This window comes from Ornithorhynchus anatinus, chromosome 7 (assembly GCF_004115215.2).
Source record: "Ornithorhynchus anatinus isolate Pmale09 chromosome 7, mOrnAna1.pri.v4, whole genome shotgun sequence".
NCBI classification, from domain to species: Eukaryota; Metazoa; Chordata; class Mammalia; order Monotremata; family Ornithorhynchidae; genus Ornithorhynchus; species Ornithorhynchus anatinus.
In genome coordinates, this window is record NC_041734.1 from 2,334,589 (window position 1) to 2,361,562 (window position 26,974).

The 26,974-nt window shown below is 49.0% G+C and overlaps 1 protein-coding gene across 1 annotated transcript in view; it reads left to right on the forward strand.

The window, feature by feature from the left end:
- The window catches only part of EYA1 (EYA transcriptional coactivator and phosphatase 1), a 97,906-nt gene that overhangs the window by 45,341 nt on the left and 25,591 nt on the right, over positions 1-26,974 (forward strand). Inside the window, exons 5-10 of the mRNA XM_029068283.2 lie at positions 12,561-12,638; positions 13,708-13,777; positions 14,099-14,244; positions 16,332-16,454; positions 20,284-20,366; positions 21,500-21,692. Of these exons, the coding sequence (XP_028924116.1) occupies positions 12,561-12,638; positions 13,708-13,777; positions 14,099-14,244; positions 16,332-16,454; positions 20,284-20,366; positions 21,500-21,692 (693 nt within the window). The remainder of the gene's footprint in view (positions 1-12,560; positions 12,639-13,707; positions 13,778-14,098; positions 14,245-16,331; positions 16,455-20,283; positions 20,367-21,499; positions 21,693-26,974) is intronic.

Consider the following 26,974-nt stretch of genomic DNA (forward strand, 5'->3'; position numbering starts at 1 on the left):
GAGGATTTACTAAGTGCAGAGCACTGTATTAAGTGCATGGGAGAGTACAACCTGGCAGAATTGGCCACTTGTCTGCTGTGTGACCTTGGGCAAGTCACTTCTCTGTGCTTCAATGTGACCTCATCTGTAAAATGGAGATTAAGACTGTGAGCCCCACGTGTGTCCAACCTGATTAGCTTGTATCTACCCCAGCACTTAACACAGAGCCTGGCACATAGTAGACTCCTAACAAGTACCATTAAAAAAATTAATCACGTTCCCGTCCGTAATGTGCCGTACAATCTAGGCTCATGACAAATAGGTGAAACTCCCTATCTGTTAGAATTGTTCTGGCCCAGAATAAGTACACACATTTGATCAATCGAATCTAAATAAAGAGGGAAGAAAACATAGAATTAAAATGCATTTGGTGCAGTGTCAGATGAAACCTCAAAATTTCTTCCTTGCTCCATCTTCCCTCTCTTCCCAGGTCTTCCCTCTCCTGCCAACATTCTCCCATTCTTCCTTTCCTCTTCCTCTTCCTCTCTCCCCTACTTTTCCCTCCTCTCAATTTTCCCCCCTCCCTTCCATCTGTCCTCTCTCCCTCTCCTTTCCTCTCCACCTCTCCTTAAATCAGTCAGTAGTGTTTGTTGAACTCTTACCGTGTGCAGAGCCCTTTCCTAAGAGCTTGGGAGAGGTACTAAGCGTTAGTAGACATGTTCAGTTAGAGGTCATGGGTTCTAATCCCTACTCCTCCACTTGCCAGCTGTATAACTTTGGACAAGACACTTAACTTCTCTATGCCTCAGTTACCTCATCTGTAAAATAGGGGTGAAGAGTCTGAGCCCCACATGGGACAACCTGATTACTTTGTATCTACCCCAGTGCTTGGCACATAGTAAATGCTTAACAAATACCATCATCATCATTATTATTATTATTGTTATTATTCAGTGCCCATAAGGAGCATACAGTTTAGAGGGAAAGATGAGACTCTAAAAGAAATGAAGAAGTACATAGGGGCTGTGAGATGGGGTGAATAAAGGGTACAAATCTAAATTAGGGCGACACAGAAGAGAGAGGGAGTAGGGGAAATGAGGACTTAGTCGGGGAAGGCTTCTTGGAGGAGATGGGATTTTTTGGAGCGCTGTGAAGGTGGGGAGAGTGGCCATCTGCCAGATTTGAAGGGGTAGGCCAGAGGCTGGACATGAGAGAGGGGTTAGCGGCGAGAGAGACAAAATTGAGATATAGTGAGAAGGTTGATGTAAGAGGAGCGAAGTGAGCCAGCTGGACTGTAATAGGAAATCAGCGAGGTAAGGTAGAAGGGGATGAGATGACGCAGTGCCTTAAACCCATCAGAAAGGAGTTTCTGTTTGGCAATTTACAGACCACGAGCTCAATCTGGGCAGGAAATGGATCTGCCGATTGTTATACTGTGCTCTCCCAAGCGTTTAGTACAGTGCTCTGTACAAGGTGAGCACTCAGTACATACCATTGTTTGATCGACCCCAGTCTTTCTCCCTTTGTCTCTTTTTCTGACTTTTTCTTTTTTGCCATGTTACCTCAGGTGACCGTATGCCTCTAGACTGTAAATTTGTTTTGGGAGGAACATGTCTGCAAATTCTGTGGTATACTCCCAAGTGTTTTTAGTACAGTGCTCTGCACAGGGATAGAACATGGGCCTGGGAGTCAGAAGGTCATGGGTTCTAATCCCTGCTCCACCACTTGTCTGCTGGGTGACTTTGGGAAATGACTTCACTTCTCTATGCCTCAGTTACCTCATCTCTAAGATGGGGATTGAGACTGTGAGCTCCACAGCGATTGTGTCCATCCGATTTGCTTGGATCTATCTCAGTGCTTATTACAGTGCCTGACACATAGTAAGCGCTTAACAAATGCCACAATTATTATTATGCAATAAGTGCTCCCTAAAGGCCACTGATAGATTGATCGAATGACTCCTTTCACCTCTGCAGACTGGGTGTTCAGTTCTAATAGGACCAAATGCTGTGGCTTTGTTTGAGGTGGCCAGGTAGCATCATTCAAGCCCTTGTACTCACAGAGAGGGAAGGAAAAAAAAGGCAGCACAGTCAATCAATGGTATTTATTGAGTGCTTACTGTGTATAGAGTATTGTACTAAGCACTTGGGGGAAAGTATAATATAGCAAGTTAGGTCTTCAGATCGATCCATTCATCCAGTCTTAGGGAAAGCCGAATTGAAAAACCAGCTTGGCTTCATAACAGGTCTTGGTGACATTAATGGGTAAAAGGGAAGGAATGAAGCCTGCTAAACTCTTTCCCCACCTCTGCCGAAATGCAGTCTTTGGACAAAGCACTACCAGCCCAGTTTGGAATCACACTCTCATGGTGTGACAGGTATTTAATCCCTGTTTTACAGTTGAGGAGGCTGCAGCACAGAGAACTTAGGTGACAGGCCTAAGGTCACACAGCACAGCAAGCGGTTGGCAGAGCCGGGATTAGAACTCAAGTCCTCCTGACTCCCAGGTCCCAATTTATCCACTAGGCCTTGTATCCCAAAGCACTGTCTCACACAGAGGTCTTCTTTTCCTTCTTTCTCCTCTCTGTCATCTTTTTTAGCATCTGTCTCCCCTCTATGAGGAAAGTCCTCTTCTCCAAATTCTGGCAGACTCTCCCAAGCCCTCAGCATAGTGCTCTGCACCCAATAAGCTCTCACTAAGTGCTATGGATTGATTCTAATAACATTAATAACAGTTGTAATAATAATAAAAATGTTGGTATTTGCTAAGTGCTTACTATGTGCAGAGCACTGTTCTAAGCTCTGGGGTATATACAGGGTAATCAGGTTTTCCCTCGTGAGGCTCACAGTCTTAATCCCCATTTTACAGATGAGGTAACTGAGGCACAGAGAAGTTAAGTGACTTGCCTACAGTCACACAGCTGACAAGCAACGGAGCCGGGATTAGAACCCATGACCTCCGACTCCCAAGCCCGGGCTGTTCCACTGAGCCATGCTGTTACTCCGTTGAAGTGCTTACTATGAACCAAGCACCGTACCAAACTTTGGGATAGATACAAGATAATCGGTTAGGACATAATCATATTTAATGAGCACTTACTGTGTCCAGAGTACTGTACTGAGCACTTGGGAGACTACAGTATAACAGACTTGGTAGAAACGTTCCCTGCCCACAGACTAGACTAGACCCTGTTCCTCCCTGGACTCAGAGTCTAGAAAGAGAGAACAGGTATTTAATCCCCATTTCACAGAGGAGGAAACTAAGGCCCTGAAAGGTTAAGTGACTTGTCCAAGGTCACACAGCAGGCCAGTGGCAGAGCCCGGTGTCCTGACTCTGGTCCTGAGCTCTTTCCACCAGGACATACTGCAGTTCAAAGTCTTACTGAAGGAACATCTCCTCCAAGAGGCCTTCCCTGACTAAGCCCTCCTTTCCTCTTCTCCCACTCCCTTCTGCGTCACCCTGACTCGGTCCCTTTATTCACCCCCCTCCCAGCCCCACAGCACTTAATGTCCACATCTTTCATTTCTTTCTTTCTGTTAATGTCTGTCTCCCCCTCTAGACTGTAAGCTCAATGTGGGCAGGGAATGTGTTTATTATTCTGTTGTACTTTCCCAAGCGCTTAATGCAATGCTCTGCACACAGTAAGCGCTCAATAATTATGATTGACTTTGACGACTGAGCTTCCTATGAATAATAATAATTATAGTGTTTGTAAGCACTTACTATGTGCCAACCACTGTTCTAAACATTGGGATAGATACAAGGTTATCAGGTTGTCTCACGTGGGGCTCACAGTCTCAATCTCCATTTTACAGTTGAGGTAACTGAGGCACAGAAAAGTGACTTGCCCAAGGTCAAAACAGCCAAGTGGCGGAGCCAGGATTAGAACCCACAACCTCTTGCCACTTAGGCCATGCTGCTTCTATAAGTGATGTCAGATCTCAAGAGCGAAGTCTCTCCTAGTGGAGCTTCCCAAAAGGGGAGGATATCTTGGCCAAAGAATGTCAACGGGGTGGGGGGAGAGTAGGCCCAGATTGGTCCTTCTGGAGGTGATTCGCTTCGGTGGATAGAAAGTTGGATTCTGATCCAATCTCCTCACCGCCCACCCCCAAGTTCGTTAAGCGGTTGGGGTCTTGGCCCCGTGCTGACGTGACTTGAGTTTCCCTATCCCCGAAGGGTATCTCTGACTGGCTTTCATTGTGTTCTGTCAATGTAGCTGAAAGCCGCTGGAGCTATACCACCGCCAACCGGATGTTTGTGGACTGGGGAGTCCTTTTTGGACTGTCTCGATTGTGATTGACTTGAATCTACCCCAACTCTCAGAACAGTGCTTGGCACGATTGGCTGCCGGCTCCTCTCCTCGTTGCTGGCAAGCTCCCAGGGAAGCGAACTCGGGCATTGGACCTTGCCATGTTCTCAATCAGTCAGTCGATGGTATTCATTGAACGCCTACTATGTGCAGAGTACTGTACTGAGTGCCGACTCCCAGGCCTGGGAGTCAGAGAACCTGGCTTCTAATCCATCCTAGCTCTGCCAGTTGTCTGCAAGGTGACCTTGGCAAGTCACTTCATTTCTGTAGGCCTCAGTTTCCTCATCTCCAAATTGGTGATTCAGTCCCTGTTCTCCTTCCTACTTACACTGGAAGGCCCATGTGAGACCTGATTATCTTGTCTCTACCCAGGGCTTAGTAGAGTGCTGGGCACATCGTAAGCACTTAACCAATACTGTTATTGTTATTTTAATGGTATTTGTTAAGTGCTTACTGTGTGTCAAGCACTGTACTGAGCGCTAGGTTAGGTACAAGGTTATTATTAGAACCAGCTCTCAGGGTCCCAGATGAATGGTTGTCCCTGGGGAAGTGCATTCCCTCAATGTATCGATCAAATCATTGTATTTATTGAGCGCTTACTATGTGCAGAGCACGGTGCTAAGCATTTGGGAGAGAACAATATAATAGACACATTCCCTGCTCACAAGGAGCTTACAGACTAGCAGGGAAGACAGACATGAATAGAAATAAATAAATTACAGATAAGGACACCAGTGCTGTAGGGCTGAATGTTGGGTGAATAAAGGGAGCAAGTCAGGATGATGCATAAGGGAGTGGGAGAAAAGAAAAAGAGGAAAAGATACAGCGAACAGATGTGATCTGAGTGTTTCTGTTTGAACAGAAACTCCCTGAGGGCAGCAATTCCGCCTGTGAGGGTATTGACGCAGTGATTAATGCAGTGTTCTGCACTCGGGAGCACTCAGTCAGTTGAATTGATGATGGATCGATTCTGCGACAGTCGAGATCATGTCCTGTTTCTCGAAGGCTTCTGGGGACCTCAGTCTGTCCCTCTTTTATAAGGATGGTGATTATAATAATAATAGTAATAAGAATAATCATGGTATTTGGCATGCGTTTACGTGTAACAAGCACTCTACTAAGCGCTGGGGTAGATTTTTTTTAATGGTACTTGTTAAGCCCTTACTGTGTGCCAGGCACTGAACTAAGCGCTGGGATAGATACAGTCTTAGGTTGGACACAGTTCCTCTCCCACATAGGACTCAAAGTCTGAGCCGCATGTTCTTGTGGATAGAACCCGGGCCTGGGAGTTAGAAGGATGTGGGTTCTGGTCCCGGCTTCGTCGCTTGTCTGCAGTGTGACCTTGGGCTCTTCATTTCTCCTTGCCTCAGTTATCCCACCTTTTTAATAGGGATAATGACTGTGAGCTCCTTGTCAGACATGGACTCTATCCAACCTGATTACTTTGTATCTATCTCAGATCTTAGGACAGTACCTGGCACATAATAAGGGCATAAAAATTATCATTTAAAAATCCCCATTTTTCAGAGGAGGTAACTGAGACACAGAGAAATGAAGGACTTGCCCAGATAAAAGATGATCTGGTCAGACCTGGCCTCTGTCCCATTTGGGATTTACAGACTTAGAGGAAGAAAGAACAGGAATTTAATCCCCATTTTACAGATGGGGTAATTAAGCATCAGAGAAGTGAAGCAACTTGCCCAAGGTCACACAGCAGGCAGGTGGATGAGCTGGACTTACAATTTAGGTCCTCTGACTCCCAGGCCTGTGCTCTTTCCACCAGGTAATACCACTTCTCAATGCTTGTCACATTGTAAGTGCTTAACAAATACCATAAAAAAGCACTTACTATGTGGCAGGCAGTGTTCTAAGGTGTGTTTGTACATCTCAACCCCCTAATATAATGCACTGCATCCAGAAATAATGATTGTGATATTTATTAAGTGTTACTATGTGCCAGGCACTGTATTAAGCGCTGGGATGAATACAAGCAGATCAGGTTGGAAACAGTCCCTGTCCCACATGGGGTTCACGGTCTTAATCCCCATTTCACAGTTGTGAGAATTGAGGCACAGAGAATTGAAGTGGCTTGTCCAAAGTCAAACAGCCGACAAGTGACAGAGCCGGGGCTAGAACTTAGATCCTCTGACTCCCAGGCCCACACTCTAAAAAGTGCTCAATAAATAGTATCGCTGTTACTGTTTCTGCTGCTGCTCTTGAGGAAGAAGCTTGGACCGTAGTGAGGAAAAGCCTTTTCAGTAAACAAAGGACAGTTCCACCTAATTACTTAAACTCACTGTGGGCAGGGAATGTGTCGATTTATTGCCTCTTCATATCAGACCGATAATTGCTCTCTCCTCCTTCAAAGCTTTATTGAAAACACATCTCCTCCAAGAAGTCTTCCCTGACTAAACCCCCTTCTCCTTTTCTCCCACTCCCTTCTGTGCGGCAATTACTTGCTCCTTCATTCATCCTCCCTCCCATCCCCCCAGCATGTGTATATATCTGTAATTTATTTACTTATTTATATTAATGTCTGTCTCCCCCTCTAGACTTTGAGCTCATTGTGGGCAGGGAGTGTGCCTGTTTGTTGTTATATTGTCCTCCCCCAAGCAGGGAGTACAGTGCTCTGCACACAGTAAGTGCTCAATAATATGATTGAAAGAATGAGCCTTGGAGAAACCAACATCTCAAGATAGAAGCTTGAGGGACATAGTTTTATCTTCTCCGTAAAATCTAGTGGCCAGCAGGAATTCAATCAAGTGGAATTGGAAATCTAGACTATTTATGGGTCTTTCTCCTCTCTGCCTCTCCTCCCTCCCCCTCTTTCTCCCTTTCTCTTCCTTGTCTCTCTCCTCCTTTCTCTCCCTCTCTCCTGTAGACCGTAACCTTATTGTGGTCCGGGACTGTGTCTGTTAAATCGTTCTATTTCACTCTCCCAAGTGTTTAGAACAGTGCTTTGCACACACAAGCTCTCAATAAATATCCTTTCCCACTTTCTGCTTCCTCTCTCCTCTCTACCTCTTCTCCTCCTCTCTGCTTTTCCTGTCCATCTCTCTTTCTCATCTCTCCCTTCCTCCCCTCTTTCTCCTCCTCTCTCCCTAATAATTAAAAATAACTGGTATTTGTTAAGCGCTTACTATGTGCTAAGCACGGTCCTCTGCTCTGGGGTAGATACAAGGTAATCAAGTTGGGCAGTCCCTGTCTTCATCCCCATGTTACAGATGAGGGAACTGAGGCCCAGGGAAGTGAAGGGACTTGCCCAAGATCACACAGCAAACATGGGGTGGAACCAGGATTAGAACCGAGGTCCTTCTGATTCCCAGACCCGAGCTATTTCCGCTAGACCCTGCTGCTTCCCTTCCCCTGTTATCCTGGCTGTCTCTCCTCCTCCTCCTCCGTCCACACTTTCTCTCCTTTCCTCCTCTCTCTTCCCATTTCTCTCCTCTCTCACTCTTTCTCCCTTGGATGTGGAGAGGAGGGAATTACGCTGACAGGGAGATGCCAAAGCTTCTTCTGATTTATTTGTCCTTTACCTTTAAAGTCCTCTTGCCCGTGCAATGAATCAGACTTTGTGTTTTCCGAGCAAAGGCCCAAGGGGCCAGAAACTACCAGGCCATCTGTTGCTATTTGAGTTGGTTGTTTTTCCGAGAGAAAGGGGGAAATAGGGAGAGAAGTCGAGAATGGGAAAAGGGGGAAAAGGGGAGAGAATGAATGGGAAGCGTAAGCCTGAATTTCCTCCATTGTTTCCCCGCAAACGTTGAGCGAAACTTCAAGAGAACACTTACATCTTTCTTAACCGAGATCAATTGGGTTTTTTTTTTTTTATTAGCGGGAAGTCAAACCAGATGTGCCCCTGAAGTCTTCATCTGCTTCTCTGGGGTTGATCTGGATTAGGCCTGGAATCTAGGTCTAATGGTAATTTGGATGGTAATTCTGAGTCAGAATCTCAGATTTCCAAGATTAGAGTCCAGATAGGATCTTGAATGGAGTGGCTGAATTTTCTGCATTTTGAAATGAACTTTAGATGTGAACGCTGCGTATATAAAAGATGAGAGGTTAATCTAATTTCGGTTACATATTTTTCTTAATTATGGGAAATGATAAATTCAAGATGCACACTAAGACTGATTGGTCTGGATCCTTATTGACATTAATCAGGAGTTTCTGGTACAGTGAAGTAATAGAGAGCCATGATGGTATTTATTGATCTCCCACTGGATATGATGCACTGTACTGAAGTGTTTATGTACTTTTTTTTAACGGTACTTGTTAAGCACTTACAATATGACAGGTACAGTACTCAGTGCTGGGGTAGATGAAAGCTAATCAGGTTGGACCCTGTCCCTGACCCACATGGGGGTCACAGTCTTGATTCCCATCTTAGAGATGAGATGACTGAGGCCCAGAGAAGTAAAGTGACTTAGGCAAAGTCACACAGCAGACAAGTGGCGGAGCTGGGATTAAAACCCATGACCTCCTGATTTCCAGGTCTGTGCTCTATCCACTAAGCCGTACTGCTTCTCATAAGGCTCCTATTGTTATGAACTGTTGTATCAGTGCAGAAGGGGCAGTTTTGAAGGTTTGCTGATACCTCCAAATGCCGCATTTTACATTTCCTGTTTACCTTTCCACCAGAGTGCCTCAGAATTCCAAGGCAGCCCAGCGGATCCAAAAAAAAAAAATAATAATAAACCAAACAAAAATACAAATCAACCCAAACCTCCTTGCGCTGTCCAAATGTTAGTTTTCTTCATCCTAACAGAGCAGAAACTAGGTGAGGAGATCGGCTTCCACCGAGTTTCCAACAGACCTGCCTCTCTGCCCATGTCAGAGACCAAATTTCCCGAGCCAAAAGCTCCATTAAAGGAGGCGGCAGATAAAACCTAAATTAGGCCATACTCCCAGGTCACTGAAAGCAGGTGGTGGGTGAATTGTGTGTGATGGCTGTTATTTTTAGGTCGGGGTGACGACCTCTCGCTTCATTGAGGGAGCAGGGATTGCAGGGGCGATGAGGACTTTGAGGAGGAGAAGATGGGATGAAGAGCTCGTGGGCCGGAGAGCCACCATTTTGGAGGGAGAAATGGCCATGTACAGCAGAGTGGCCTCTTCACTTTCAGGTCTCGGCCTTTGCCGGACGTGACTGTAGGTCTCTTTGCGTTTCTATGAGTCTACAGCCTTTAGGGCAGCGAAATAGGATTTGGGGCTACAGGGAGGTCGGGGTCCAGCGTTGGTCTGGCGGCAGATAAAACAGTAGGTTGAGAAGCAGTGTTGCCTAGTGGATAGAGCACAGGCCTGGGAGCCAGAAGGACCTAAATTCTAATCCCAGCTCCGCCACGTCTGCTGTGTGGGCCTGGGCAAGTCACTTCACTTCTCTGGGCCTCAGTTCCCTCCTCTGGAAAATGGAGGTTAAGACTGCAAGCCTTATGTGGGACAGGGACTGTTTCCAACCCGATTACCTTGCATCCACCCTGGAGAAGCAGCGTGGCTTAGTGGAACGAGCATGGGCTTGGGAATCAGAGGACAAAGGTTCTAATCCTGACTCTACTATTTGTCTGCTCTGTGACCTTGGGCAATTCACTTAACTTCTCTGTGCCTCAGTGACCTCATCTGTAAAATGGGGATTAAAAGTATGAGCCCCATGTGGGACAACCTGATTATCTTCTATTTACCACAGTGCTTGGCACACAGTAAGCACTTAAATACCACAATAATTATTATTATTATAAAATAATAATGCCTGGCACATAGTAAGTGCTTAATAAAATATCACAATTATTATTGTTATTATTATTATTGACTTGTGTGACCTCAGACAAGTCTGAGGCCATGAGTTGGGAGCAGCTCATTTTCACATCATCATCATCATCATCATCTATGGTATTTACTGTATGCTGAACTTGGGAGAATACCCTCTAACAGAGTCGTCAGACACATTCCCCGCCCACAACGAGCTTACAGTTTAGAGGGTGGAGGCGGACATTAATATGAATGAAAAATGTATAATAAAAAATGTATAATAAAGAATTCAAATTCTTCAATGTATATATTATATATAGTCTTCAATGTATTATTCAATGTATAATAAAGAATTCAAAGACAAGTGCTGTGGGGTTGGGAGTAGGGTGAGTATCAAATGTCCAAAAGTCACAGGTCCAAGCACGTAGGTGACGCAGAAGGGAGAGAGAGCTGGGGAAAAGAGGGTTTCAATGGGGAAGGTAAAGACGCTGAACGTTGGCAAAGAAGAGAAGCAGCGTGGCTTAGTGGAAAGAGCCCGGGCTTGGGAGTCAAAGGTCATGGGTTCGAATCCCGGCTTTGCCACTTGTCAGCTGTGTGACTGTGGGCAAGTTACTTAATTTCTCTGTGCCTCAGTTCCCTCATCTGTAAAATGGGGATTAAGACTGTGAGCCTCACGTGGGACAACCTGATTACCCTGTATCTACCCCAGCACTTAGAACAGTGCTCTGCACATAGTAAGTGCTTAACAAATACCAACATTATTATTTATGCAGTCTACAGGCTGACCCTCTCTGTGGAGAACATTCTCCAGGGTCTCCCCTCTCCTTTACCCCATCCCCTCGAGGGTCCTGGAATCGAACTGTGCGTCCAGAGTCTCTGCTCAGCCTCTGACCTGGGCAGTCAGCCAGTGGTATTTATTGATCACTTACCATGTGCAGAGCACCTGATTAAGCTCTTGGGAGAGTCCAATAGAGCAGTATAGCAGACACATTCCCTGCCCACAACGAGCATACAGTCTAGAGGGGAAGACAGTTATGAATAGAAATAAATCAATGTCAGATATGGACATCAGTGCTGGTGGGCTGGGAGAGGGGAAGAATGAGGGAGCAAGTCAGGGCGACGCAGAAGGGAGTGGAAGAAGAGGAAAAGGGGGCTTAATCAAGGAAGGCCTCTTGGAGGAGATGGGCTTTCAGCTTTGAGGAGGATTTCCCAACAGGATTGAGCACAGGAGCTCGGACCCCGGACTGTGAGGGCAAAGGAAACAAGAAACGGTGATTTGAACAGGAAAGGGGGTGCTGGAGGTGGGGGATTGAGGGGCCAAAATTCAACTGGGTGATTGGTTGTAGAGAAGCAGCATGGCATAGTGGACAGACCACAGGCCTGGGAGTCAGAAGGTAATGGATTCTAATCCTGGTTCCCCCACTTGTCTGCTGTGTGGCCTTGGGCAAGTCACTTCACTTCTCTGTTCCTCAGTCACCTCGACAGTAAAATGGGGATTGAGACTGTTAGCCCCAAGTAGGACAAGGACTGTGTCCAACCTGATTTGCTTGTATCCACCTCGGTGCTTAGTACAGTGCTAAGCGCTTAACAGATGCCACAGTTTATTATTATTAATCATGAGGAGATTAACACTAGCAGCACCAGTATCGGGTCAGACTGTCTGGCCCCGGGCTCTGTTTCCACCAGTGGCGGCGGGATCTCGAAGAAAGCATGTGCTGGTTCTCCTGTGGACCATCAGGGATCCAGCATGAACCATCTGACACCCTGAGTCTCCCCATTCCATCCCTGACTGTCCCCCAGTAACCCAGCACAGACCATACACCACCTCCCTGACTCTCCCCTTCTCCACCTCTGACTCCTCCATAAAATATCTAGATTTTTTTAATTGGTCGCTGGAGTAAAATTAAGGTGGGAAGTCTTTTTTTTTTTTTCACAAGTAAGGCCGTGAAATGGATTAGGAACTCAGTCTATATTTTAGTATCATTTAGTGTCATTTTAGAGTAGCACTGTGGCCTAGTGGAAAGAGTAAGAGCCTGGAAATCAGAGGACCTGGGTTCTAATCATGGCTCCTCCACTTGTCTGCTGTGTGACCTTGGTCACTTGACTTCACATCTCTGTGCTTCAGTTCCCTCACCTGAGAGTAGGGATTCAATCCCTGTTCTTCCTCTTACCTTGACTCCATGAGTGACCTAATTATCCCATATCTAACCCCACGCTTACTACAGTGCTTGGCACAAAGTAAGCGCTTACCAAATACCACAGTTACTATTTTTCAAGGGTTGTCGCATAGGCTTTTTTCCTCAGGGGCAGGCTTTATTTTGCTTACGCAAAAACACAATAAATAAGAGAAATGCCCTCAAAATAGCATTCAAGGAGTGTGAGTGTGATAGTTTCAAAGACTTGATTGCCATTTTTGTAGGTGGTGCGTGTGTGTATGCAGGAGAAGTTGTGCATGTCAGATCCCTACTTGTTGAAGAGTTTGTGTGTGTGAGAGAGAGAGAGAACCTGTCACACAGAGTTCTTCTCGTTCCAGTTAAAACAGAACCGATGAGCAACAGCGAGGTAACTACACCAGCGGCAGACGGGTCTTTAGACAATTTCTCAGGACCAGGTAAGAAGTCGGCATATTTTCCCAGTTCTCCCGGTTGATCCTTGCTTTGCCTCAGGGATGAGGGAGGTGGGCGGTCGGGGGGACTGTCTGTCATGAGCTCCATCCGTCCTGTCCTTCCTTTCTCTGTGCTGGCCTTCAGCTAGCTCTTGGAAACGGGGAGTGGGTGAGGGGGCGGAGGGCAGCCATGGCTCATGATCCTCTGGGGGAGGCCCTCAAGACTTCCATATTCCATAATACTCAGTAAGGGTAGGAAATGCAGGTTGGACAAACAGAGAAAGGAGCCAGGGCAGATGCCATTCAGTCCGATCGGACACAATCCCTTCTCCGTGTGGGACTCCCATTTGGAGGGCAAGTGAGAACAAGGATATAATCCCCATTTTACTGAAGAGGAAACAGAGGCACAGAGAGGGTAAGTGACTGGCCCTGGGCCACCCAGCGGGTGGGTGGCCGAACCAGGACTAGAATCCCAGGCTCCTGACTCCCAGGCCTGGGCTCTTTCCACCAGGCCAAGCCACAAAGAATTTACAGCCAGAAGAAGAGAAGGGAAAAATGTAAGTCGAGTAAGTCTTTTATAAAGTCGGTTGGAAGGCATTGCAAGCGGAAGTCAGTCAGCCAGTCCATCATACTTACTGAGTGCCTACTCTGTGCAGAGCACTTTACTAAGCATTTGGGAGAGTGCAACATAATAGACACATTCCCTGCCCTCACCAAGCTTACAGTCTAGAGGAAGAGCTACAGAGTGGTGTGAGTGCATGTGTGCAGTTTGACACAGAAGGGCTGGGGTGGTAGTTGGGTGTGAGTATGTACTAAGGAGGAGGAAAAATTAATCAGGGAAGGCTTCCCGGAGTGGAGTAAGGAAGAACGGGGGCTTTGAAGGACACCTTTTTCCCCCAGTCATTTCCTGTGTTTCCTGATCATTTCTGAAGCATCTTTTCCTTTGGCTCAGGTGAAATCTCAGGGGCCCTTCCAGCTTTCGGTGGTTTTGGGGCCATGGTTATTATGTGTGTGTTGGTTTGACACAAGTTCGGTCGGTGTGTTTGTACATGTGTGCTTCACCCTCTCTCTCTAGCCATTGGGAGCAGCGGCTTCACCCCAAGGCAATCCCACCATTTCTCCCCACCACACATCTACCCGTCCAAGTAAGATGTCATTTCTCTTAAAGACCTACGTAATTGTACTAGGCCGACTTCTCGCTCGTTTCAAATCCTAATCGGGCCCAGGTGCCAGCTCCCAGTGTAGACCAAAGCCTGGGCGTCGGAGGGAAGGGAAAAGTGTGGGGAGGGTGTGCGTAGGGAGGGGGAGGGCAGTCCAGAGCAGCTCTTGGAAGACGCCCTTATTAATCATTTTCGAAGTATTGGCCCCGTGTTCGGATTGTAATTCGGGTAGCCGCGGCCCAGATACCTTTGCATGTTTCCATCTAATGCACGGGCTTTCTATTTTCTGTCATTTCTGACAAATAGCAGATCATACCCACATATTCTCCCTAACCCTTCCTCACAAACTATGGCTGCATATGGGCAAACGCAGTTTACCCCAGGGGTGCAACAAGCCACCGCCTACACCCCTTACCCACAGCCGGGACAGTCCTACGGGATCCCCCCCTATGGTGAGTAGGGGTCGTCTTCCGGGGACGTGGGGGTGGGAGCGAGGGGCGGGATTTGGGGCCCGGGTCTTGGTGTCTGCGCTCCTTCCGTGGGCTCGACGGCCGGTGGTGCTCACCCACTGCTGCGTCTCCATTGCCCGTAAGGCATTGCTAGTAGATTCATTCAGTCAATCGTATTTCTTGAGTGCTTATTGCGTGCAGAGCACTGTACTAAGTGCTTGGGGGAGGGCAATACAACCTCTAGGCAAAGCCACCAGTTCCCACAGGCTGCTCCTGCATGATCCCAGATAAGCCGGTGGCATTCCAAGGGTCAAATGTGCTAATTCCGCCCTCCTGCCCTTCCACATCTGTCTCTCTGGAACTACCAGAGCCCAGTTCCCACCCACAGAGGTCCTTGGCGTAATGGATAGAGCCCGGGCCTGGGAGTCAGATGGTCATGGGTTCTAATTCCCTCACCGCCACTTGTGTGCTGCGTGACCTTCTGGGCCTCAGTGACCTTCTCTGTAAAAGGGGATCGACACAGTGAGCCCCACGTGGGACAGGGACTGTGTCCAACTCGATTTGATTATATCCACCCCAGTGCTCAGTACAGTGCCTGTCACGTAGTAAGCCCTAAACAGATACCACAGCTAACTAGTCCCCTTCCAAGCCCCCGTGTCTTCCTGGAGGTGGAGGGGCAGGTGCCAGCCGAGCTTTTCCCTGAAGATTGGACCCCCTGGGTCACTTCCACGTCAGCGGGCACTCCTTGTGCCAAGCGCCTGCCGACATTGCCGGGGATGGGTAGGGAGACGGTGGTGGTCTCAGTGCTGGGCAAGCTCAGAACCTAACCCAGAGGGCAGGGAACTAGTGGGGCATGAGAGTCACGAGTCCCGGGTTCAAATCCCTACCCCGTCACTCACTCGCTATTTGACTTGGGCAATTCGCTTCACTTCTCTGGGCCTCGGTTTCCTCATCCGACAAACGCTTCCTGCTCTCGCTCCTTCTTAGGCTGTGAGCCCCAGTGGGGCAGGGATCGTGTCCGGTCACATGGTTTGGAATTTACTCTCCTGGAAGTAGCATGGCTTAGTGGGTAGAGTCAAAAGGAACTGCGTTCCAATCCCGGCTCTGCCACTTGTCTGTTCTAGTGACCTTGAGCGAGTCACTTCACTTCCCTGGGCCTCAGTTCCCTCAGCTGTAAAATGGGGATGAAGACTGCGAGCCCCATGAGGGACAGGGACTGTGTCCAACGTGATTAAATTGTAACTACCCTAACACTTAGTACAGGGCCTGGCACAAAGTAAACACTTAAATATCACTGTTGTTATGATTACCATTACTCTAGTGTTCAGCACAGTGCCTGGCACATAGTAAGAATTTATCAAATGGCACCACTGTTATTATTATCATAGTGTTCAGCACAGAGCTTGGCACATAGAAAGTGCTCATCAAATACCCAGGTTATTATTTATACTAATAGAAGTTATTATTACGGTATTTGCTAAGCACTCACTATGTTCCAGGCACTGTACGGAGCACTGTGATAGAAAAAAGATAATTAGGTCACACAGTCGCTGTCCCATATGGGGCCCGATCTCGTCAATTCTGAGATAACTGGGTTGTGTTTTGGGGGGAACAGAGGAATCTCTATCAGTTCTCTTCTGAGGGACCCAGAGCCCCCAAATCTCGGGATGTTCCTTCACTTCTGTCATGGGGCCTGCCCAGACCAGTTCCGGCTGAATTTGTGGAGAGGGCTTTCCAGGACATCCCCCTCGCCCCCTGCCTGCTCCCCCCAAGGTTGGCCCAGGAGGGGATTCCCAGCTCCATTCTCCAGGGGAGGAAACCGAGGCCCAGGGTGGGCAGTGACCTCACATCCCCTCATTCCCACTAGGTCTCACCACCTCCGGGACCCCAAATGGAATTGCCTTGGGCGGGGTGGAGCCACATGGTGGGATGGTCAATTGGGGGGCGGTGGGGAGGAGGGGAAGGACCCACCATTGCCGGGGTGGGAGCGGAGAGATGCGGGGGGCTGAGGGGGTTGATTTGTTGCCAGCCTTGGGTTCCCAGACAGAGCCATAAGCTGTCACTAACTGATTTAGGTGCATTGTGGGCAGGCATCAAGACAGAAGGTGGACTGTCCCAGCCGCAAGGACCCGGCCAAGCAGGCTTCCTCAACTACGGGTCCGGATTCAGCACGCCCCAGCCTGGACAGACGCCCTACAGCTACCAGATGCAAGGTCAGTAGAGAGAGCGGCGCCAGAGGGGCCAGTTTGGGTGAGGGGTGACCACCGGCAGCCCCAGGAGGGCTGGGGACTGTGTCGAACCCGATTAGCTTGAATCTCCCCCAGCGCTTAGAACAGTGCTCAGCACACAGTGTTTAACAAATTCCATCATTGTTACCATTACCACTATCACTACTATTACTATGTGTAGGGGATAGAACATGGGTCTGGGAGTCAGAAGGTCATGGGTTCTAATCCCGGCTCCGCCACTTGTCTGCTGTGTGACCTTAGGCCACTCACTTCACTTCTCTCTGCCTCAGTTACCTCACCTGCAAAATGAGAATTAAGACTCTGAGCTCCATGTGGGACCTGGACTGTGTCCCACCTGATTAGCTTGTGTCTACCCCAGCCCTTAGTATGGTTCCCGGCACATAGTAGGTGCTTAATAAATACCATAAAGCAAAACCTAAAAAAAAACCCCAAAGCTCCCGAGCAGAAGAATAGGAGTGACACCCTAGGAAAACAGTTATTAGACTCTGAGCTCACTGTGGGCAGGGAATGCCACTGTTTATTGTTGTATTGTACTTTCCCAAGCGCTTAGTACAGTGCTCTGAACACAGTAGAGTGCTCAGTAAATACTCTGCACATAGTATAGTGCTCAATAAAGGGGCCTGGGGAGCCCCCTTAGAAAGACAGTCAGGACTCTGAGAGAGTTTCATTCTGAGCAGGACAAATTTATTCATATTAAAATCTGTCTCCCCCTCTAGACTGTAAGCTCATTATGGTTAGGGAATGTGTTCGTTAATTGTTCTCTTGTCCTCTCCCAAGCACTTAGTACAGTGCTCTGCACACAGTGTTTATTCATTCAGTCTCACTTATCGCACACTTACTGTGTGCAAAGCCCTGGACTAAACACCTGGGAGAGTAAAATCGAACAGTAAACAGGCACATTCTGTACCCAAACCGAGTTTAGTAAGCACTCGGTAAATACGATGGATCGACCGACCTGCTGACTGTGGGCCAGTACGAAGGATGGGATTGACCAAAGGGTAAAGACGTCAGGTTCGCCAAGCCCATATGGCCTTCAGCGGCCTCTCCCCATCCCTCAGAAGCCCCCTCTCCCTGCTCGGACGCCCCCAACCTCTCCCAGACCCACACACAGACCCCTGCCACGTACACTGGGCTCCGCTGACAGACACGGCCTGTGGCAAGGAGGCCTGTGAAGGACAGCAAACAGACCTCTGTCTAAACTACCCAGGGGAGGGGGCGGGCCGGAGGGGAAGGAAGCTGGCGGGGAGGGGAGTAGTGGGGGGGCAAATTCTACAGTTGGGGCAGCCGGCTCACCCCAGCGGGGCCGGCATTCCTCAAATGCTCCCTGACATTCCAGCCTTTCATGTGGCCCCTTGTTCTTTGCCAAGTCGACCTCTGACCCCCCCCCAACTTGCCACTTTCATCCCGTTGAAAGCGCTCGGCGGCCAGGGAGTTGCGGGAAGATTAAGTGACCCGAGCCTCCCCAATACTGATGAATCCGACTTGATTGGGTTTTTATTCTTCTTCCGTTCCCCCAACGTCGGTCCACCACGCCCTCAGTGGGGTCGAGCGGGTCGAGCGGCTCTGGTGCCCCAACTGATTGAAAGTGTGGGGAAGCCCGAGGTTTGCTGTCTTTCCGTATTTTCCCCGGCAGTCCCAAGTTCTGGATGACCCTTGGAGCAGGAGCTGCCAGCCTGTTTTGCATTTGTTCCGGTCCCTGGGACCACCCCCTCCTTGCAGAACCCTCTGGGCTTTGGGTAGGCCTAGAAGTGCTTGCAGAGGCAGGAAACGTGTCAGTAATATTGTTCCATTGTCCTCTCCCAAGCATTTAGTACAATGCTCTGCATACAGCAAGCGCTCAATAAATATGATGGATTGAGAGAGATCTGACGCTGGGGAGACATAGCGGCGATCGAAAATCTGCTCGGGTGCAGGATCTGGCTCTGCTACCCTGATACCTCTTCTTGGCACATGGCATAATAATAATAATAATAATTTTTGTTACGCACTTACCATGTGTCAAGCACTACTGTAAACGCTGGGGTAGATACAAGCTAATCAGGTTGGAGCCAATCCCTCTCCCACATGGGGCTCACGCTCTTATTCCCCATTGTACGGATGAGGTAACTGAGGCACCAAGAAGTGAAGTGACTTGCCCGAAGTCATGTAGCAGTCAAGCGGTGGAACCAGGCTTAGAACCTAGGTCCTTCTGACTCTTGGGTCCAGGTTCTATCCACTAGGTCATGCTAATTTCCTGGCTTAAACCTGTTCCCTTGATTTAGTAAGCCAGTGATAATAGTCAGTGATAACTAATAATAATAATAGTCGTGCTATTTATTCAGTGCTGGGCAAGATACAGTACAGTTGGATTAGTCACTGTCCCTCTTCCACACCGGCTTCCCGGTTGGCGGGGAGGGAGTACGAGTATCTTATCCCCATTTGACAGATGAAACTGTGGCTCAGAGAAGGGAAGTGACTTGCCTGAGGTCACACAGCAGGCAAGTGGAGGAGCCGGGGATACAACCTGGGTCTACTGACTCCCAGGCCTGCGCTCTGTCCCCTAGGCTTCACTGTGCTATCCAGATTTAGTCAGTCAGTCGTATTTATTGAGTGCTTACTGGGTGCAGAGCACTGTACTAAGAGTTTGGGAGAGGATAGTATAACAAAAGAACAGATACATTCCTTGTTCTCAACAAGCTTACAGTCTAGTGGATGACAGACATGAATAGAAATAAATAAAATGACAGATATGGACACAAGTGCGGTGGGGCTGGGAGGGAGATGAATCAAGGGAGCAAGTCAGGGCAATGCAGAAGGCCGTGGGAGAATAGGAAAGGAGGGTTTAGGGAAGGCCTCTTGGAGGAGATGGGCATTTGATATGACTTTGAAGGCGGGGAGAGTCATTGTTTGTAGGATATGAGGAGGGAGGGTGTTGCGGGCCAGAGGCAGCATGTGGGCTAGAGGCAGTGGCAAGATAGACAAGATACCAAGATAGCCTCCTCACCATTCCCCAAATCCCGGGGCATTGCCCTAATCCACCCGGATCAGGACCCCCAAGGGGTCACTCTCTCTTCCCCGAAATTGTGTTGCGGAACCGACGGCCCACAGAGCAAACGACGAAGCTCGGCAAGAATCTCTCGGCCCTCCTCTCCCACCCCCATCCTCCTGAGGTTGCCTCTCCACCTCCATATCAAACAAAGGCTCCTCACCGTTGGCTTTAAAGCCCTCAATCCCCTCGCCCCTTCCTACCTCACCTTGCTGCTCTCCTTCTACAACCCAGCCTACATTCTTCATTCTCTAATGCCAGCCTTCTCACTCTACCTCCCTCTCATCTATCTTGTCACCAACCTCTCGCCCACATCCTGCCTCTAGCCAGGAACGCTGACCTCAAATACAACAGGCAATGACTCGCCCCCTCTTCAAAGCCTTATTGAAGGCCCGTCTCCTCCAAAAGGCCTTCCCTGACTAAACTCCTCTTTCCTCTTCTCCCATTTCCTTCTACGTCATCCTGACTTGCTTCCTTTATTCATCCCCCCTCCTAGCCCCACAGCACTTAGGTCTATAACTGTAATTTATTTATTTATGTTAATGTCTGTCTCCCCCTCTATGGCAGGGAATGTGTCTGTTTATTGTTATACTGTACTTTCCCAGTGCTTAGTACAGTGCTCTGCACACAGTAAGGGCTCAGTAAATAAGAGGGAATAAATGAATGAGGTTACACCATGCGACCGGCAGGAGCCGGGGGCCTGGCGGGGAGGGGGCACCTCTCCAAAATGGGGGAAGCGACCCCCAAAGCTCATTCCTCTCGTTTCAGGTAGCAGCTTCACGACATCTTCCGGACTGTACACTGGAAATAATTCGCTCACCAACTCGTCGGGATTTAACAGCTCCCAGCAGGTAAGTTGGGCCAAGTCCCGGGGCCGACTCCTAAACTTTTGGGGAACAGAAGCGCCGGGGGCCCTTCCAAAATGGGGTGGGGGTGGGGGGAGGGCAGCCTCCTGGCATTTGGGTAGGGAGGTCCCACAGAGAAAGCAACAGACCGGCCCCATGGGTTTTTTTGGGCCAAAAACTAAAATGGTCAGGGTGGGGAATGATTTCAGAAGGGACCGTGTTGTCAATCAATCAGTGGTATTTAGTGAGCGCTTACTATATACAGAGCACTGTACTAAGCTCTTGGCACCTTTGCCACATTTGGCGGAACAGTGGGCCTTAATGAACGCCAATCTCTCAGGGCTAGGGCGCATCATTTTTCTACAGAAACATTCAGGACATGCTTCCCCACTCCTCAAGAACCTCCAGTGGTTGTCCATCCACCTCCTCATCAAACAAAATCTCCTCACCATCGACTTTAAAACACTCAATCCCCTTACCCCTCTAGCTCACCTCTCCTACTGCAACCCAGCCCGCACACTTCGCTCCTCTAATGCCAACCTTCTCACTGGGCCTCCATCTCCTCTCTCTCACCACCGACCCCTCACCCACTTCCCGCCTCTGCCCTGGAACACTCTCCCTCCCCAAATCCCACAGACAGTGACTCTCCCTCACTTCAAAGCCTTATCGAAGGCCCGTCTCCTCCAAGAGGCCTTCCCTGACTCAGCCCACCTTTCCTCTTCTCCCACTCCCTTCTGCATCGCCCCGACTCACTCTCTTTATTCACTCCCCTCCCAATCCCACATCACTTATGTCCATACCTGTCATTTATTTATTTCTGTTCATATCTGTCTCCCTCTCTGTACCGTAAGCTCGTTTGGGGCAGGGAATGTGTCTATTGTTATACTGCTCTCTCCCAAGTGCTTAGTACAATGCTCTGCACACAGTAAGCGCTTAATCAACACGATTGAATGAAGGCATGAATCGGTTATATTGTTCTGTTGTCCTCTCCCAAGTGCGTAGCACAGTGCTCTGCATGCAGTAAGCGCTCAGTAAGTACGATTGAATGAGTGAAATGAATGAAAGGGCCCCGAAAGGCTGCCCGTGTTGGGTCCTGGAGACGGGCGGTGACCGAGCGCTCTGCTGTGGCGTTGGGGCAGGACTACTCGCCCTATCCCGGCTTCATCCAGGGCCAGTACGCGCAGTATTACAACAGCTCGCCCTACCCGACGACTCACTACATGGCGGCCGGAAGCAACTCCAGCCCCACGGCCCCCTCCTCCAACGCCACCTACCAGCTGCAGGAGCCCCCCTCCGCCATCGCCAACCAAGCCGCCATCGACCCCTCCGCAGGTAGCCCAGCGGGCCGGATCCCGGGGAGGGGGCACGTTTGGCTTCTCGGAACGTCAAGGGGTTGTCCCGCCGCTAGCCCCCCGAGCTTGGGGTGGGGGAGGATAGGGAAAACAGCCCCGAGGGGCGACTGAAGTTTTTGGGCCGTTCTCTAGGCAGTTCTTTTATTCTTTGGGGTATCCGTTAAGTGCTTTCTGTGGGCTGAGCACTGGGGGGATTTGAGGTGGCACAGGTGGGACACAGTCCCTGTCCCACTTGGGACTCACTATCTGATGGTGGGCAGAAAGGAGATTGGAGCCCCCTTTGACAGATGGGAAAACCGAGTGCCAGAGATGCACAGTGACTTGCCTGTGGTCACACAGCAATAAAGTGGTGGAGGTGGGATTATTATTAGTAATGATAATTATTACTATTATTATGGTATTTGTTAAGTACTTATTATCTGCCAGGCACTGTACTAACCTCGGAGTGGACACAAGTAAATTGGGTTGGACACAGTCCCTGTCCCATGTGGGGCTCACAGTCTCAATCCCCCTTTTATGGATGAGGTAACTGAGGCGCACAGAAGTGAAGTGACTTGCTCAGGGTCACAGAGCAGACAAGTGGCAGAGTTGAGATTAGAACCCATGACTTTCTGACTCTCAGGTCCATGCTCTATCCACTGCACAATTCAATAACAATTAATATTTGTGGTATTTGCTAAGCAGTTATTATTCGCCAGATGCTACACTCTGCACTGGGGTAGATTTAAGCTAATCAAGTTGGGCACAGTCCACGTCCCACGTGCGGATCACAGTCTTACTCCCCATTCTCTAGACAAAGGAACTGAGGCCCAGAGAAGTGAAGTGACTTGTCCAAGGCCACACAGCAGACAAGTGGTGGAGCCAGAATTAGAACCCATGACCTTCTGACTCCCAGGCCTGTGCTCTAGCCACTACTCCATGCTGCTTCTCAGAACCCAGGTCTTCGGGCTCCCGGGCCCGGACTCTTTCCACTAAGTCTCACTGGAAACTGTTTAATGTTTTTGTTACGTGTCCACTCTGTCCTAAGCCCTGGTAGTAATAATAATAATAATGATTTTGTTACTTGTTAACTGCTTGCTATGTGCCAGGCATTGTGCTTAGCATCGGTGTACATTATAGGATAGAGAAGCAGTGGAACCCAGTGGAAAGAGAACTTGGGTGAGGACAAGAGAAGAAACAGATCCAAAGGGTAGAAATCCCTGCCCTCAGGAAGAATCCAGAGTAGCACACAGAGGCCAGTAGCGATTAGTCTGGGGGTGGAGGGACCCAGGCGTCCCGGTAGTCAGGGACTAAAGTGGCCAATACAGTTTGGATCCAGAGCATCTCCTCAGCATCCGCCCATCTCATTAGAGTGGGGTGGATGTTCAGAGCCACCCATCTTGGGACTCAGTCCGGCCTCAGGAAGCCAAGCAGGAGCGAACGGAAACCTCGCTGTGTGAACGGAAGCCTTATTTCTGTCATCGCATTCTCCTGGCCCCGGCCAACAGGGTCCCTTCCTCCATTCATCCAACTAGCCAGAGAGCCTGAAGCTGCAGTCGGGCTTCTACAAAATCATCCAGGCCACGTTTCTCCACTCCTCAAGAACCTCCAGTGGTTGCCCATCCACCTCTGCATCCAACAGAAACTCCTCACCATCGGCTTTAAACCCCTCAATCCCCTTGCCTCCTCCTACCTCACCTTGCTACTCGCCTGCTACAACCTGGTTTGCACACTTTGCTTTTCTAATTCATTCAATTGGTCGTATTTATTGAGTGCTGTGTGCAGAGCACTGTACTAAGCGCTTGGAACATACAATTCGGTTGCCAGCCTTCTCATTGGACCTCTATCTTGCCACCGACCTCTTACCTCTGACCTCTAGTCTGGAATGCTCCCTCCTTATATCCCACAGACCATCACTCTCTCCCGTTTCAAAGCCTCATTGAAGGCCCATCTCCTCCAAGAGGCCTTCCCAGACTAAGCCCTCCTTTCCCCTTCTCCCACTCCCTTCTGCGTCGCCCTGACTTGCTCCCTTTATTCATTCCCCCCTTCCCAGCCCCAGAACACTTAAGTCCATAGCTGACATTTATTTATTTATATTCATGTCTGTCTCCCCCTCTAGACTTTAAGCTCGTCATGGTCAGGGAATGTGCCTGTCGTATTTTATCCTCCCCAGCGCTTAGTTCAGTGCTCTGCACACAGAAAGCACTCAGTAAATACAATTGACTGACTGACTGGACACAATCAGAGAGGCCCTTTTATCCAGACAACTGAGATCTTCCGGCCTCTCCTTTCTGCCACTCTTGAGAACCGTTTCCACCCGCAAAGCGATCGGTCGCAGCTCACTAAACTTCACGGATAAAGGGGGTTGGAAGAATTCCAGACTCCCCGCGTCTTCCTCGGGACATTCCCGCGGAAAACAGCACGGGCACTTCAGACTGGGGAATGCCGGACAAAGATCCCAACACCCGGGTTGCATGGGACTGGGAGAACAGAATGGATTGCCATGACTGCCAAGTCACACTGGGAAAACTACATGTCAGGAGTGAGGGTCGCCTACCTGGGATATATTTGGAAGCACTCCCTCCTTTGGGAGCTCCAAGGAACATAGCCCAACTGGAAAAACCATCTCTTCTCTCCTCCACCAACTAAGAGAAGTTGAGCAATGATCATCATTCAACCAGTACTCTTTGGGGTTTTTTTTAAACTTACTTTCACTCTCTGATAAAAATCCCACTCGTCTTTACAAGAACAAGGATTTCTTTTTATCGCCAAGAAGGACGTGCCGATGAGTAAATGAGAATGACGGATTTGAAGACATTTTGGTTCTATGGCTGCTGTAGAGACAGATCCCTTAGCCACTGTGATGTAAGCAGCTTGGAGAGGCCGTATGCCAATCCCAGAAACCTTTTAGACCTAACATAACCGAAGAAACCCGATGATGGATCACAAAGTAATCCAGGCCGGTTTGGCCACCTGAAGAAACGACAGTGCTTAGTACAGTGCCCTGCACCCAGTAGGTGCTCAGTTAGTACTAATGTTTGATCCATGGATTGGTAAGAGAATAAGAAGCGGGAAAATTGGGAATCACCATGGCCTAGTGGAAAGCCTTGGGAGCCAGAGGATCTGGGCTTATTCATTCATTCATTCAGTCATATTGATCAAGCATTTACTGTGTGCAAAGCACTGAACAAAGTGCTTGGGAGAGTACAGTATGGCAACAGACAGACACATTCCTGCCACAGTGAGCTCACAGTCTAGAGATAAATGCTGTGGGGATGAAGGATGTAGTGGCTATCAGGCGCTTAAAGGGTACAGATCTAAATGCGTAGGTGACGCTGAAGGGAAGGGGAATAAGGGAAGGAAGGACTTAATCGGGAAAGGCTACTTGGAGGAGATGTGATTTCAATAAGGCTTTGAAAGAGGAGAGAGTGAAGGTCCATTGGATATAAATGAGGAAGGAGTTCCAAGGCAGAGGGAGGATGTGGGAGAGGGGTCAATGGTGAGATAGATGAGATCGAAGTCCAGTGGATAAGTTGGGGCTAGAGGAGTGAAGTGTGCAGTCTGGGTCGTAGTAGGAAATCAGAGATGTAAGGGTCCAGGTGATTGAGTGCCATAAGGCCAAAAGTAGGAAGATTCTGTTTGATGTGGAGGTGGTTGGGAAACCACTGGAGGTTCTTGAGGAGTGGGGAGATGGGAACTGAATGTTTTTCAGAAAAATGTTCCGGGCAGCAGAGAGCAGAATGGGCTGGAGTGGGGAGAGACAGGGAGGTCAGTGAGGAGGCTGATGCAGTAGCCAAGTGCTTGGATTAGTATAGGAAGAATTTGGATGGAAAGGATAAGGTGGATTTTCATAATGTCATAGCTGTGGAAACGACAGGATTTAGGGACAGATTGACTATGTGGCATGAAAGAGAGAGATGAATGACAGGCTTATGAGACAAGGAGGGTAATGGTGGTGTTTACTGTGATGGAAAAGACAAAGGCAAGGCAGGGTTTGGGTGGGAAGATGAGGAGTTCTGGTTTGGCCATATTTAGTTTGAAGGGTCCGCAGGATATGCAAGTAGAGATGTCTTGAAGGCAGGAGGAAATACGAGACTGCCGAGAAGGAGAGTTCAGGGCTGGAGATAGAGTCGGGGGAATCTTCTTGGTAGAGATTGTAGTTGAAGCTTTGGGAGAGAATGAATTCTCCAAGGGAGATGGAGAATAGAAGGGGACCAAGAACGGAACCTTGAGGGACCCCCCCCCACAGGGGTTGGGAGGCAGAGGAGGAGCCCATGAAAGAGACTGAGAAGGAGTGACCGGAGAAGAGGAGAACCAGGAGAGGACAGCGTCAGCGAACCCCAGGTTAGACCACGTCATCGGAACAGGTCAGTCTGCTCCGTCTCCGGTGTTGTAGCAGACCGGAAGTGTGGACCAGGAATGTGTCCGTTTATTGTTCTTTGTCCGCTCCCAAGTGTTAGTACAGTGCTCTGCACACAGTAAGCGCTCAGTAAATACAATTGAACGGATGAAGGAACGAAAGCAGCAGAGAGCAAAGGCGATCTGGGATTGAGGATCAGCGACGTGGATGAGGAAGGCTGGGTGTGAACAGTGGACATTGCCCAAGTTCCCACTTTGGCAAGGAAAGCACGTTGCAGTGGACTGTATTCAAGGGCCGGTAGAATAGTTGCAGGAAGACTGTTAGCCAAGTGGTGTCTGGTGGCGTCCATCGATATTGAATTTCAAACCCCGGGGAAGAAAACTCCATGGGCTGAGGAACTCAACCTGCATGGGAAACCCTGGACTCTCGCAGAGCTTTTGATCCTTTCCTGAGATCCAGGAAGTCCACTGTACAATAATAATAATAATAATAGCAATGGTCGTACTTGTAAGTGCTGGGGGGGGATACAAACAAACCAGGTTGGACACAGTCCCCGTCCCACAATGGAGCTCCCAGTCTTAATCCCCATTTTACAGATATGGAAACTGAGGCACAGAGAAGTGAAGTGACTTGGCCCAGGTCACGCAGCAGACAGATGGCGGAGCTGGGACTAGAACCCAGGACCTTCTGACACCCAGGCCCGGGCTCTATCCAGTAGGCTACGCTGCTTCTGTGAGTGGGGGTCGGGATGTGTGGTGGAAGGAGCATGGGATGACAAGAAGCCGGGCCCCAATCCCAGCCCTGCCCCAGCTCTGCTGTGTGACCTTGGGCAAGTCACTTAACTTCTCTGTGCCTCGGCTTCCTCCTTTGTAAAATGGGGATAATAAGATATCCGTTCTCCCTCCCTCTTGGGCTGTGAGTCC